At 46.6% G+C, this 15114-nt stretch overlaps 1 protein-coding gene and 1 non-coding gene across 2 annotated transcripts in view; one reads left to right on the top strand and one right to left on the bottom strand.

Moving 5' to 3' along the window:
* The first annotated feature begins 1213 nt into the window (after nucleotides 1-1213).
* The window catches only part of CUBN (cubilin), a 277528-nt gene continuing 263627 nt past the window's right edge, over nucleotides 1214-15114 (top strand). Inside the window, exons 1-6 of the mRNA XM_056114630.1 lie at nucleotides 1214-1323; nucleotides 1906-2035; nucleotides 2852-2947; nucleotides 3661-3699; nucleotides 5426-5527; nucleotides 6076-6179. Coding sequence (XP_055970605.1) covers nucleotides 1217-1323; nucleotides 1906-2035; nucleotides 2852-2947; nucleotides 3661-3699; nucleotides 5426-5527; nucleotides 6076-6179 — 578 coding nt within the window. The 5' untranslated portion in view covers nucleotides 1214-1216. The remainder of the gene's footprint in view (nucleotides 1324-1905; nucleotides 2036-2851; nucleotides 2948-3660; nucleotides 3700-5425; nucleotides 5528-6075; nucleotides 6180-15114) is intronic.
* LOC130024118 (small nucleolar RNA SNORA72) lies at nucleotides 9343-9481 on the bottom strand. The gene has a single exon (XR_008792561.1). It is a non-coding gene; the product is annotated as a small nucleolar RNA SNORA72 (small nucleolar RNA).

Genomic DNA, 15114 nt, shown 5'->3' with positions numbered 1-15114 from the left:
CTTATACTGATTTTGGAGTCATACCCCTCTGCACTCAGGATTTACCCCTGTCTCTGTGTTCAAGGGACACTCCTGGTGGAAGAGGGTACCAATGGAATGCTGGAGATGAAAGCTAGGTCACTTGCTGAAAGGCTAGTGACCTACCCACTGTACTATCTCTCTAATCCCTGAATAGTATTTTTTACATGTATGTTTTTGTTGTTATTTGTTTGGGGGCCACACCCAGGATGCTCAGGGCTCACTCCTGGCTCTGCACTCAGGAATTACTACTGATGGTACTTGTGGGACCATGTTGGGGATGGAACCCGGGTGAGCAAAGCAAGTGCTCTACTGTCCTACTGGCTGTAAGAAGGTTGGGCCCCCTATATATGATTTGCAAATATTTCTCACTGTACAAATATTTTTTTTCTGTGATTACCTTTCCACCCTCTTTCTTCTTTGATAGGCTAAAGTTTTTCTTTTATTTTTGGGGGGGGGGTGTTATGCAGCCAGACCCGGTATTGTTCAGGGGCTAGTCCTGACTGTACTCAGGGAGCATAGCTGGCACTGCTGAGGATCTAAGGTTGACTAGGTGCCAGGCAAGTGCCTTCCTCCCTGCTCTTCCCTCTGACCCCAAGCCCTTTTTTCTGTTTTAAGTAATTCACTTCATCTATTTTTTACTTCTGTTGTTCGAGTTTCTGTTGTTACAGCCAAGAAGTCACTGCCAAATCCAAGGACACGGGAACAAAAGAACTTCCAGCTCCTGCCACAGTTCACAGGCTTGAGCTCCCGGATTAGGTACCGAATCATTTGGAGCTCATTTTCTGAGGTGTGACGAAGGAGCTGTCCAATAGTTTTGTTTTTTTTTTTTTGTATCTGAAAATCCAGACTTTGCTGCGCCCTTGGTTGAAGGAAAGGCGGCTACTTCTTAAGCAAAGGTTATTTTAGTTGGTATTTCCAAAGCAATTTATTAACATCTCAAAGGTCAAATAGATAATGATTATTAAGTTGTGCATCTCTTCAAGGTAGATTTTGACCTCTCACAAGTTGAAGAGTACCAAGATCTGAGATCATTTACATCCCTTGGGAGAAAAAAAAAAGCCATCCCCTTCTAGGGCAGAGAAGAAAGAAGGGAAGCCTTGCAGGGTATGCCAAGGTCAAAGTCCGTTGACTTTGGCTCCCACACTTTGTGCGTTGCCTTCTCGTACCCCACAGGCCGACCGGGCAGCTGAGGAACATGTCCTCACTCTGGCTTTGGTGTCTGCTCATCGCACTGACATTTGGGGAATTAGATGGCGGAGATCAGGAACTGCAGAGACAGGAACGAAACACCGACCTTCAACAGTAAGTAGATGTCTGGGTTATGACTGGTAATTGATCTGGGTAGTGCTCCAAGAGAGATTCAAGGTCAGGAGAGAGACTGCCGTGGGCCAGACACTTGCTTGTACACACTTGACACAGGCTCGATCCCCGGTGCCCCCTATGGTCCCCTGAACCCTGCCAGGAGCGATCTCTGAGCATAGAGCCAGGAGGAAAGCTTGAGTGCAGTTGGGGATGACCCCCAAACAGAACCAACCAACCACCACCAAGAATGAAAAGATAAACAAGTGTGTCATTTTCCTTGAGGAAAGCTGTGATGTTAACAACAAATAAGGAAAAACATCTGGAGTGGTGCATGGAAGTAACTTCTCTTTACACAAACGATTCTCTTACTATTTTTCCAAGAAGCCAAATGTATAATTACTAGGAGATCACACCAGGAAGTATGGCCGTAGCAGAAACAGCAGCTGGACAGGGGATTTGGTTAGGTTGATCCCCGAGCGAAGGCGGTTGCTGTCTGGAGCTAGTCACTGGGACATTTTGTTCTTTGGATGGAAAAATTAGGAGTGTGAATGACTGAAGCCTTCTCTGGTTTGAATCATACAGGCCACGCATGACAGCAGAGAGGGGAAATTTAGTGTTCCTTACGGGGTCTGCTCAAAACATTGAATTTAGAACTGGATCCCTGGGGAAAATTAAATTGAATAATGAAGACCTTGGTGAATGCTTACATCAGGTAATGTTTTGGGAAATACATGGAAATGATTTTGTCGAGCCGTTCAGAACCGGCTAATTGAACAGGTCTCAATCTGGAGGTTAAGTCTTGGGTGCTGGGGAATCAGATTGGATGGGAGACAGATCCCAGGAGAGAATAATGCCTTGGGGTGTGGGGGTGGAGGGAAGGATGCCAGCTGGTGGTGCCCAGGGGGTGCTGTGTGGAACATCCGGTAAAAGCAGATATAGGGGGGACTGCTGAATATTCCCCCAAAGGAAGTAAGTAATTTGGGGATCAGAGGAAGGCCCAGATGGGACTAGTTTGTTTTGGCCACAGAGTAGAATGTGTCCATCATTCTCCTTCCTTCTGAGGCACCTCAGGGCTCGCCACACACTGCGGCCTGTCCAAGCTGGCCTCGTTGCTGGCCTTGGGCCCTGACACTCATGATCTCATCTGAGCCTGAGGCTGGCTTTTCTGTGACCCCATCTCAAGGGACCCCCCACAGCTGTTCAGTAACTCACACAAACCCAGCTTGAACCCTCATGCTTTGATGCCAGGTGTCTTAACAGGCACCCCCAACTGTTGTGGTAGAATATGCCAGCAGGGGACCCCTTGAGAGAGTGACCCAACAGGGTCCAGGGGAATTGTGCCCCGACTTAGAGCATCCGTGGCTTGCACATGACCTTGTCTGGTTTGGGTAATGAGTGGCCACATCTCAGTGTAGACTAAAAGAATGCGGCTCGGTGTTTGAGGTTCCATTCCTCCACAGTAGATGGGCGTTTCTGATGAGTGCTTTCTTCTTCTTCCTTCTCTACCTTTTCCCGGTTTAAAAATCAGATACAGAGAAACAAAGATGATATTACAGATCTAAAAAGGGGTGCTGGTGGCCTGCCGCTAAATGTTTCTAACCACATCCATCTGTTGAATTCCAAGGTAAGTGTGACCCCCACATTTGTAGACCCTGTAAGTCCACCTGACTCCGCTTTGTAAGCAGCCGTTCCCAGGAATTGGGGTTTTGCGTAGGCTCCGTGTCCTTAGAAATCCAGTGCTATGGCGATGGCTCCACGCAACTAGCAGCTGGTTCAGACACAGCCACCCAGGCTCCCTATTCAGAGGACGTTCTCACGGTCACCTTCTTGTTGCTGGTGCAGGGAATTCTCACCCAGGGTCCTTGGTGAGAACTCCCAGCTCAGAGCAGCAAGTACTTCTGTATTCTCCATTTTTCTGGGGTTTCCTCTTCCCTGAGGAGAGAGAGAAGCCTTTAAGAAAAATCTATGAGGGCTGGAGAGGTCATACAGGAGGTAAGGTGCTTGCCTTGTAGTGTCTGGTCCCCAGTGAAGTCCTTGCCACTGTAAACGGTCCCCTGAGCCCCACCAGGGGATCCCTTGTGAGCACAGAGCCAGGAATAGCCCCTAGTACCACCGATTGCTTTTTCCCTCAATCCAGTCTACAGGATGGAAGAGAGCAATGGAGAAGAGAATCCTGGATGGGGGTGGGGGGAGGGAGGAAAGGGCAGGGAGCAAGGGCAAAGGGAGAAAGTGAGTCCGCATGGAAGGGTTTAGTACAGGTTGGAAGAATCTGTCCACAGGAAGTGGACAGGTTGGTTCTGGCTCACTGGCTCACTGAGGCCTCTCCTCCCCCTTCAGCTCGAGGATCTCGAGAGGACAGTTGAGCGCTTGGAGCAGGTAAGCCTGTGATGGGTAAGTTCCACCCAGGGCCCGCCCTCCCTCCCTCCCTCCCTCCCTCCCTTCCTCCTTCCTTCCTTCTTTCCTCCCTTTTTAATTCCTTCCTTCCTTCCTTCCTTCCTTCCTTCCTTCCTTCCTTCCTTCCTTCCTTCCTTTCTTCCTTCCTTGTTGACACCAAGCTATATGCAGGGTTTACTGCTGTCACTGTGCTCAGAAATCACTCCTGGTGGGACACAGAGCATCACATAGGGTACCAGGGATTGAAGCCAGGTGGGCTGCGTGTCAGGCAGGCACCTTCCCATTCTGCTGTTGCTCCAACCCCTGGAGTAAAGGTAAAGGTAAAGGTAAAGGCCCTCCTGTTGATCGTCGATTTGCTCGAGCGGGCCCAGTAACGTCTCCATTGGAGACTTTGTTGTTACTGTGTCTGGCATATCCAATACTCTCAGTAGCTTGCCGGGCTCTCCGAGAGGGGCGGAGGAATCGAACTCGGGTCGGCCATGTTGGCCGCTTGTAAGGCGAATGCCCTACCCACTGTGCTATCGCTCCAGCCCAACCCCTGGAGTATTTTCTTATTCTTTAGAGCTTCTTCCTTTCCAAAGGCAAAGTTCCTTCTCCTCATACCCCCTGGGTTTGTTTCGAATGTGTTTTGAGTGCAAGTGCCTTCATGCCTTTGGATGGGGATCCTGTTCTCTGCACGCTGCCATCCACCCTGTACCCCACCCCACCCCCGTTTCCAGGTGTCTTTCTCTGACTGCTGAGTTTGCTGATTCCATTTCCTGCAGGACCTGCCATAGACCTTTGCATTTTAAATCCCAGATAGTCTTGTTTTCATATGCCAGAAAGAACTACAGAGGGCGACTGATTTTCTTAGCAGAGTTCTTTGCTGCCCAGGGCTGCCAGTGGTACCAGCATGCAGCTAGAAGAGCACTGGATGGAGACAGGGTCAGACGTCTCCCCTTCGCACAGCTGCAAAGGGAAGGGACCTTCTGTCAAGGCCCCGAGCTGCTGGCCACCCTGTCCTTCCCCGAGCAGCAGGAACAGATTGTGTTTTCCTTCCCGGTCACTGAAAATGAAAACTAGAGGGACTGAATCATCTGCCCCTATTTTAGTTTTTCAGACAGAATCAGACTGAAAGGAAGTGAAATTCATAGACCACTTTTCCTTGATCATCATTTGTCATCTTCAAGTTTTCTCTGCGCCCAAAGGCAGCACCAGAGGGGAGCTGGTAGCTGACGCAGGGCGAGAAGTCCCAGCTGGTGTAGACAGAGGCTGGTGTGTTGGGCTGAGCACGGGGCATGGAGTACCTGGGCAGATGCTTCCTCTGAGCTTCTCTCCTCAGGAGGGCTTCAGGCACAAATGACCCATTTCACAGGCCTCCCTGGAGGCACCCACAGCAGAACTCGAATACCCATCTGTTTCCTTAGTTCCAAAGAACAGTCCTTCTGGTTCCCACACTGGAAGCCTCGGCTCCCATCCACCACTGTGGATGTCTCTTCCGAGTGATGCTTTCCTGGAGGACACAGCAGGAATCTTCTCTCCCATCTTGTCCCATCCACTGTCCGAGGTGGCCCCGCTGGCAAGGGGTGGCCCAGTCATCCTCCGGGTTGTGTTGGCTTTCCGTTCACACATTACGTGGTTTGGAAGACTTGAGGTGGCTCAGTTCTGGCGTGGAGGAAGATGCCGCCCACCAGTGTCGCCATCTCACGGTCTGTCCCGTCCCTTGCAGACAGTGGCCAGGAGGGTGTGTAGCAGCAACCCCTGCCAGCATGGCGGAACCTGCCTCAACCTGCATGACTCCTTCTACTGCATCTGTCCCCCACAGTGGCAGGTGAGTCGCTCACTTGGGCTGGGACAGTGCCGGCCAGCTGCTTGCCTTGGTACCCTGCCAACCCAGTTACAGCCCCTGGGATTCTGTGGACTCTCAGCCCAGGGCGAATCAACTGCCTTGCGCCAGATTTCCCTCGCCATAGATTCATGTCTGTAGAACCTTCTGGAATATTCATCCCACCCACCCCTCTCAAAAAAGGGACTTAGTGAGCTCACTGCATGCAGGGCAGAGGATTTCTGTCCACATGACAGCAAGGGGGTTAGTGTTGGAAGTACCCGATGAATCTCGCAGAAGTGTTCTCAGGGGTTCCATCCTGAAATGAGGACTCCCAGGGATGCCTCTTTTTGACTATAGTGGTCGGTGAAGAGCTCATAGACTGCAGCCCCTTCTGCAGCCCGAAGGAGGGTCCTTGAGACTAAGAGGAGCACTGGTATTCCACCCGCATCTGATGGTGTTTGTCAAGCAGAGCACAGTCCAGGGACTATTGGCCCCAGGTGGAATGTGGGATCCACATATCACACCTGATTTTATTCCTTTCACGGACACAGGGTCCTCTCTGTGCCACTGATGTTAACGAGTGTGAGATCTACTCAGAAAGCCCCCTGGGCTGCCAGAATGGAGCCACCTGCATCAACACCCCAGGGAGTTACAGGTAACCTGACCCCGTGTTGGGCTAAATCCTCAGGTATGTTTTGAAAGCACTGAACACATTCTGGCAGTGTCCCTTCTCTGTCCTCACTGCCCTCCCACATCCACTTTGTGGCAAGCTCCCCCTCTGGACCAGGCCTCCCGGGCCTGTTTTCTACTGTCTATGGGTATTTTGCACATGCTATGTTGTTTCATATTCTGCAAATGAATGCGATCATTCTGTGTCTGTCCCTCTCTTTCTGTCTCATTTCACTCAGCAAGATGCTCCCCATGTCCATCCATGTATAAGCAAATTTCATGATTTTGTTTTGATACTATGGACAAAAACTGAGTGCTGAAAAAAGATAAAGTGATATGCATGATACCCTTTCAATAACAGTATTGAAAACTACAGAGAGAGTGAGTGAGAGAGAGAGAGAGGTGTCTGTCCTAGAGGCCCACCTTGAGGGGTGGGTGGGGGTGGGCAGGAGGGAGGCTGGAGACATGGGTGGTGGGAGATGTGCAGGGGTGAAGGGACGAGTGTTGGAACATTGTATGACTGACACCCAATCACAAGCAACTCTGTAACTGTGTATCTCACAGTGACACGATTAAATTTTTTTCCCTAAAAATCCTGAACATAGTTAAGAGAATCCAAAATGAATGTGTTATCAGCAAACTAAGCACCCTGATGGAGAAATGTATGGCTCTCATGTCAAATGCTCAGAGTTGTTTATTCAGGCCTGAAAAGCTTGGGAGTCCTCAACTGCCACCCCATGCCCAGTTTCCAAGCCCCAAGGGAACCAGAAGAGGCCTCCAAGGCTGCAGAAAGGGCAGGGATGGTCAGGGGCAGGCCTGGAGCAGCTCGGAGCTCAGGGGCCAGGGAGCATCCGAGCACTAGGGCTCACAGCGTGAAAGGGAGAGTTTCCCAACCAGCCCCTTTGCACTCACCCCATGAATCTGTGCTCTCATCAGCCAAGTGCCCAGTGAAAGGCTTAACAGGACGCTGACCAAGGTGGCAGTGAGGTCACCGTGTCCTTAGTATGCATCGCCTGAAATCAGAGAGCTTGCAGACCCCTGCCAGATCAACTCGGGCTCTCATCTTTTCTTTCAATTTACCACACTTGCCTACCACCCCCTTTCCAGGATTCCTCCCCTTACTTTGCCGAGTTGCTGCAGGTAGCTAAGCCTGCACATTCCCAGAACACTCGGAAGATGGGCACACAGCATGCTCATGGCCCTTTTAAAACTGTCCATCCAAAAATGGATGGCAGATCAACACCAGACCTACTTTTTGTACAGTGTGTTACACTTCCTTTTTTTTAAAATTGAATCACCGTGAGCAACACTTAGAAAGCTTTCATGTTTGAGATTCAGTCATATAGTGACCGAACACCCATACCTCCACCAGTGCACATTTTCCACCACCAATGTCCCCAGTATCCCCTCCCCATCCCAATCCTCCCCCTGCCTCAATGGCAGACAATTTATCTCATATTCTCTCTCTACTTTTGGGTATTATGGTTTGCAATACAGATACTGGAAAGCTTTCACATTGTTTCTTTATCTACTTTCAGCACACATCTCCCATCCCGAATGATCCCTCCAACCATCACTGATTTAGTGATCCCTTCTCTATTCCAGTTGCCTTCTCCCCCAGCCCATGAGGCAGGCTTCCAACTGTGGAGCAATATTCCTGGCCCTTGTCTCTACTATCTTTGTGTGTCAGTCTCATATTATGTTATTTTATATTCCACAAATGAGTGCAGTCCTTCTATGTCTGTCCCTCTCTTTCTGACTTATTTCACTTAGCATGATACTCTCCATGACTATCCACTTAAAAGCAATTTTCATGACTTCATCATTCCTAACATCTGCATAGTATTCCGTTGTGTAGATGGGTTAAAGTTTCTTTAACCAGTTGTCTGTTCTCAGGCACTCACCTTGTTTCCAAATTTTGGCTAACGTGAACAGTGCTGCAATGAACATACAGGTGCAGGTGTCATTTCTACTATTACACTTCCTTTTGAAGAAAGCCTGAGATAATATCTTTCCTTATGTTTGGTTGGTCTCTTGTATCCTGTGGTGATTCCAAGGTACTTACCTTTGGATGAGTTCTGAGATTGCAGGAACCACTCTTTCACCTCTGGGGTATAATCTCTGTGGAACAAAGGAGGAGTATTTGTTCTCTTTGCTCTCATCTTTGTCATCTGTTTTGATTTCCCTACTAACAAGATCAGACTGTCTTTCCAGCAAAAATGGCTTTTGCTGGAAAGTGATGTAATTTTGCTTTTTCCTTGCTGCCTGCTAGTCCATTAACACTCTTTTCTCAAATAGTAGTCTTCTCTTTTTTTATTTTAATGATCTACTGGTTCTTTTCATCTCTAAATTTTTTTTCTCATTTCAAGTAATAAGCTTAATTTGTCCAAGACAACTGGTAGATATGTCCGTAAGCATACTCATTGTGCAAAATCATAATTTAACGCCTCGGACTTGTATTAACTCTGAGATTGTTAAAGTATCTCTTACTTGCAGGACTTTATTTCTCATTTAAATGAACCGCTTTATCGCTGCTCTGATAAACATTCAAGCTTGGGCTAGATCCAGAAAGCAGAGCTAATCTTCCATTCCCTTGAAAGCGTTATCTTCTGATTTCTATTAATAAGCATTTATCAATGAGACTTGTTCCTTGGAGAGTTCGACGACAAAGGTCCCGGCTTGTGACACTAATTGCCACCAAGATTTTCTGATATCGAGGAATATCCCGGAGATTGGCTCTCACTCCTGGTCTTCCTAGGTCATAGTTGTCTTCTAGGGTCTTGCAAGTCCTTAGAGTAACAAAGATGTGCGAATGGAATAAAATCCTCAGAGCAAGTGAGAAATGGGCGGTAGTGATGAAGCTGGGAGCCCAACCACTGCATTTTCCTGATAAATGGAAAAGGAAAGTGAGTTGTTATTGGCTGCATATCAGGAATTAGAGTTCTAGAGTTCTAGGTCTATTCTATGTTGAGATACAAATAAGGGAGGTAGCGTTAGAAACTGAGATGGTAGGGGGGAGAGAGAGAGAGAGAGAGAGAGAGAGAGAGAGAGAGAGAGAGAGAGAGAGAAGAGAGAGAGGAGAGTGTGTGCTATGAGTGAGAAAGATGAATTGAGTATAAATTGGGGTATTATTTTTATTTTTTTTTTTAGTTTATCACCATTATTTCCAAGACCAGACCTAGGTAGGAAAAGAACCATGTCTGGGGGGGACACATGCATGATCTTATTACAGTGAATGTTTAGCCTGTCCTAATTTTTACAGATTCAGAACAGTGAGAATATTCACAGAATATGAATTTGTCGAGTCCTGCCATTTAATTTGTTGAGCCGTGCCTGAATTCCAGACTCAACTATATACGAGCAACACAGACTTGTCCCTTGAGGCTCTCTTTATGGAAAGTTTCAGGGCTAAATGTGCAGACTCTGGAAATTTTGGCTTCCGGCCTCTGCCTGTGTGGTCAGGAGGGACCAGAATGAGTTGATCTGGTTCCTTCCTCTGGACCCAGGGATTCTAGTTGATCACCTGTGAATTTAAGGCTCAGATTCAGGCATATACCTCAGGTTTATTTTTATTTTTTTATTTTTTATTTTTTTAATGATATTACTGTTGTCTTTATTTCTTTTTAAAATTTTATTTAATTAATTAATTTATTTTTTAACTTTTTTTTTTAATTAGCGAAACACCATGAGGTACAGTTATAGACTTATAAATTTTTGTGCTTGGGTTTCAGTTATACAATGATCAAGTACCCATCCCGCCACCAGAGCCCATCCTCCCCCACCACGGGTCCCAGCACCCCTCCCCCTCCATCCCCCTCCCCCGTTCCACCCTGCCTCTGTGGCAGGGCATTCCCCCTTGTTCTCTCTCTCTTCTTTTGGGTACTGTGTTTTGCAAGAGAGGCATTGAGTGGCAAACATGTTTGGTCTATAGACTACTTTTAGCATGTCTCTCCCACCCTGGGAGGGTCCTCACAACACCCTTTATTTGGTGCTCTCTTCTCTATCTGAGTTTCCTTTTCATCTAGCACATGTGGCTGGCCTTCAAGTCATGGAGCAAAATTCCGCCTCAGGATTATTTTTAAAGGATTAAAAGAAAATAGGAAACTAGATGTGAGCAGAAGATGAACTGGTTGCTTGGTGAGGTCTGTTGTGAGAAGCAGAAAACACTTGGATCCTTCCCTCCTGTGTGCTTTGTGAGCACAGGCGGCTCCTGTTAATCAGCAGCCCCTCTTGAAACTAAAATCCCTTGGGGGGAAAATCAGCAGACATCTAGTAGAAGAAAACCTGAATCGTTGTTAAATAATCAGAATTAATGCAGAAAACTGATGCAGAAATCGAGTGGGGGGGGGGCGGGGGTTTCTCAATCTTGACAACTTGGAGCCCTTTTCCTTGTGGGGAGACAAGAAACTTTCTGTAAAGGGATGAACAATTTCCAGTTACAAAAACCCTTGAGAGATAACTCACTGTACAAAGACTAATTAATTGGAAGCCTCATTTCTTCGGGAAATTTCTGGTTAAAACTGTTTTAGATTCATGTCAGCAGAGTGAGCAAAATATACCAATTATTGTGGTAGAGTATTGTCCCAGTACTTCAGGCAGCTGACAGACAATATTTGGCCACTTCTTGTTTTTGTTTGTTTGTTTTAGTGGGATGGTCACACCCAACCACACTTAACTGCTCCCAGATAGGGCTCAGCTAGGTGCAAGACCAGCATCTGATCTGCTGTGCTTTCTCTCTCTCTCTCTCTCTCTCTCTCTCTCTCTCTCTCTCTCTCTCTCACACACACACACACACACACACACAAAATGTATTTGGCCACTTCTTATTTTGTTACTATTCTCTGTCTCGAAGAATGTAGTCTTCCTTTAGGTTTAAGGACAGCCCTTGAAGTCCAAACTTGCATTGGCCAGAAGTATGTTACAGTTTTGGATTTAGATCTAGAAGACATTCCAGGGAAAAAACAAATTGATTATGTTTGCTTGTCCTGCAGGAACACACTGATTTCTTTTCCCCCTCCCTCCCCTTCCCCTCTCCTCCTTCCTCTCTCCCTTCCTGCTGAGGATCTAGCCAGATCTCCAAGCAGGCCATGAGTTTTCCTACTGAGCCCCATCCCCATCTCTACTCTTATCGTTGATGCACTAAAATGGTAGAGTTTCACGGGGGAGGCCACTGTGTTTTGGACTCTGGCGGTAGTTAGTGATTAAACTCATTACCTCTATCAGTTAGGCAGCTATATCAATATTGAACCATGGACCCTAACACAAGTTAAACTATTACCACCAGAGTATATTTTCAACCTTCTCTCAACTGCCAGAGGCTCTCACTGTGTTTCTGAAGACTGAAAGTTTTGGTTCTGCTACGTCCAGACCAGCCCTAGGAGAGCTTTCATCCTTGCAGGGCTGTCTTCTGAGTCAGCAACTAAAAGCCAGTACAGGGAGAGGAATCATTATATTGGAAAGATAACATCGATGATTTTTGTTTTAAACTCAAGGAGGTATGGTGAATCATCTCTATTTTTAGGGCACATCAAGGTACTTAGAGACTATAGCTGCCTTGCAAACATTTTTCTGTTCAAAAGACCCCTGGAGACAGACATAGAATGACAACACTCATTTGTGGAATATAAAATAACATAATATGAGACTGACACCCAAGAAGAGTAGACACAAGGGCCAGGAATAGTGTTCCATAGTTGGAAGCCTGCCTCATGAGCTGGGGGAGAAGGCAGCTGGAATAGAGAAGAAATCACTAAGTCAATGATGGGTGGAGGGATCATTCAGGATGGGAGATGTGTGCTGAAAGCAGATAAAGGACCAAACGTGATAGCCTCACAGTATCTGCATGGCAAGTCATAATTCCCAAAAGTAGAGAGAGAGTATGGGGGAAATTGTCTGCCATAGAGGCAGAGGGCGGAGAGAGGTGGGGGGAGGGGATACTGGGGACATTGGTGGTGGAAAACGTGCATTGGTGGAGGGATGGGTGTTTCATCATTGTATGACTGAAACTCAATCATGAAAGCCTTGAAACTGTATCTCACGGTGATGCAATAAAAATATTAATAATAATAAGAAGAAAAAGACCCCTGAAGCATGTCAGATCTAAACCCTTCCTTCCAAAACATGGTGACTGTGGGCATTCATTTTCATAAACCCCTGCCCATAACTGATTCTGTGGTAGCCTCATCCACAGAGTGGAATTATAATCTGTGCCTTTGAGGATCCTAACCGGGAAACTGAGCATGCCCTTGGCTTCTTCCTGCCTGGCTCCTTCTTGTTCTCACACTATCTAAATCTCAGTGGAAGAGAGCTATTTTGTAACTATTGACAGAGAAGAATAGGATTAGAATCATTCCTGGGGAGCAGGGAAAGAGAAAAATAAAGAGGGTTTTTCAGATGATCCGTGGACCAGAATCTCTTCTGAAATCTTAAGTGATTTTTATTTTTCTAAGTTAAGCTCCTGGTGATGCGATAACTACCATTTCCTGAGCAGTTACTGAAGAGAATTCCTTTAGGTCTCAAGGTAAAAGCAGTGTTCAAGGGTCAGCACGGGCATTTCACAGGAAACAGTTAGAGGAAGTTTGGACCTGTGGAGGATGACCAGGTGTGAAACCCAGGCATCTTATCCTAGGGGGTCTTGAGGACTCAGATCTCTCCTCTAGTGGAAAGTGTCAGGAAGCTAGGTCATCATGGCTAAAAGGTTTAAACATTTTTCTGGTGGGTCAAGGTGGTAAATTAATTTTCAGCAACAAAAAGCGCTTGGATTCATTGCACAAATATGTATCTGAAATGCTTTCAGGTTTTTTATCTTTGAACATAAAGTGAAACACTGTGGGAGACTGTCCTGTGTAAGGATGGGAGGAAAAACGGGAACAGAGAAGGATTTATCAGATGCAGAGACTGGCAGAGAGAACTTGGGAAACAGACATAAAGCAGACAAGGAAGAACTGCACTTTCCTTCCATTGAATTATCTGTTGCTATGAATTGATGTCTTGATCTTAATGAGAGAGACAATCTGGCAGTGCTGGGCAACGTTATTTATAATAGAAAAGCTTTTACTCGACTGTTTAATGATGCTGCAAATAGCATGGGACATACTTATACCAAGGAAGTATTTCTTTATCTGAAATTCAAATTTCCTATGGCTAAGCATGAACATCCTGCATCTTTTACTGTTAGTTAGTGTGGGCAGTTCCATAGGTGAGTACCTGAATGATACCCAAAGTTCCTTGGTTCTACATCCATCCATCTCTTCTTCAGAACATTGCCATTGTTTGGAGGGTGAGGAGGGATGGATAATCCTCTCTGAATCTGCTCTGTTCTGTTTCCAGTGTGTGGTTTTTGCTCTTTTCAAGCAGCAAAACTCTCATTTCCCACACTCTCGAGCCTTTACTGGTTTGAATGAAGTGGATGGCATGGTGCTTTGATGTGTGTCTTTGTGAAGGGGCTTTTTTTTGCACTGGGGGATGAATGCTCTTCCCACATGCTCAGAAACTAGGTCATGGTCAAGCGGGGACCTCTGTTCCTCATCTCTGACCCCTCAGCCCTGTACCCCCTCTGCGAGTCCATGATGCTCTTGTTTAGCTGATGATGAGATGGGGCCAGGCTCTCCCTCCATCAGAGGTACTGAAACAGTCCTGAATGAGTTGGGCCCCTGATTCCCCCCCTCCACCCCCGTACTTCCTGCCATTCTCCTTCCTTCCCTCTTTCCTTGGAGCTGCCACTTAGACATAAAGCCAGCCCATCCATGTTTTGAATGACAGTAGTTCCTTGCCTGGTTTTTACCCCGGTTGAACTGAGAACACCCTCAGCTAAGTAGAGGCTTTGCAATGCCACTGACAGGGTGATTGTTGAAAAAAACCATCTAGAATTGCCCTTTGGAACAGACTATGACCATCATAGGCTCTGAGGTGTGGAGTTCACCTTTCTTCTGGGGTTATACAACCCTCAGGGGCTCATCGAGGGGATTTATCAGATCAATCAAGCTGTGTGGGCTGCTGGGTTCAAACAACTCAATGGACGAGGTGTGGACTCCCCACGCCATCCCCACTGAGCCCTGTCCTTCTTGGTTTATAGACAGCATGGCTTGATAATTTGATACCAGAAGAATTTTTAGTGCTGGTCATGCCCCGGTTGGAAGTGGTGTTCCTCTTAGCTTGTCATGGATGAGATAACACGGTTGCGCAGCTCACCACTTGGAACACGGGCACTATCTCCAGCAGAGGGTTTATCTTTGCAGATTCCCAGAACCAGATCAGTTGTGCTGACTCTTGAGCGCACTCCCTGACCTCCTGGGGGGGGATTTTTTTTTTTTTTTTTTTTTTTGCTTTTTGGATCACACCCAGTGGTTCCTCCTGGCTCTGCACTCAGGAATCACTCCTGGTGGTGCTCGGGGGACCATATGGGTTGCCGGGGATTGAACCTTTTTTGGCCACATGCAAAGCAAACACCCTCCTCTCTGTGCTATGGGGAACGAGGGGGAACAGATTGTTTTTTGTTTTTGTTTTTGAAATATATATTTTTATTGAATCACCGTGAGCAATACTTAAAAAACTTCCATGTTTGAGTTTCAGTCATACAATGATGGAACATCCATCCCTCCACCAGTGTACATTTTCTACCACTAATGTCCTTAGGAGCATTATGGTTTTCAAAACAGTTAAGGAGAGGCCAGTATGTTTGATCTTTTATCTACTTTCAGCACATGTTCCCCATTCCAAGGGATTCCTTCAATCATCATTGACTTAGTGATCCCATTTCTAACCCAGCTGCCCTCTCCCACAGATCATAAGGCAGACTTCCAACCATGAAGCAATCTTCCTGGACCTGTCTCTACTGTCCTTGGGTGTTAGTATCATATTATGATATTTTATATCCCACAAATGAGTGCAGTCCTTCTACATCTGTTCCTCTCTTTTTGACT

This window comes from Sorex fumeus, unplaced genomic scaffold, assembly GCF_029834395.1.
Source record: "Sorex fumeus unplaced genomic scaffold, SorFum_2.1 ptg000026l, whole genome shotgun sequence".
Classification (NCBI taxonomy): domain Eukaryota; kingdom Metazoa; phylum Chordata; class Mammalia; order Eulipotyphla; family Soricidae; genus Sorex; species Sorex fumeus.
This window is presented reverse-complemented; position numbering and strand designations above follow the sequence as displayed.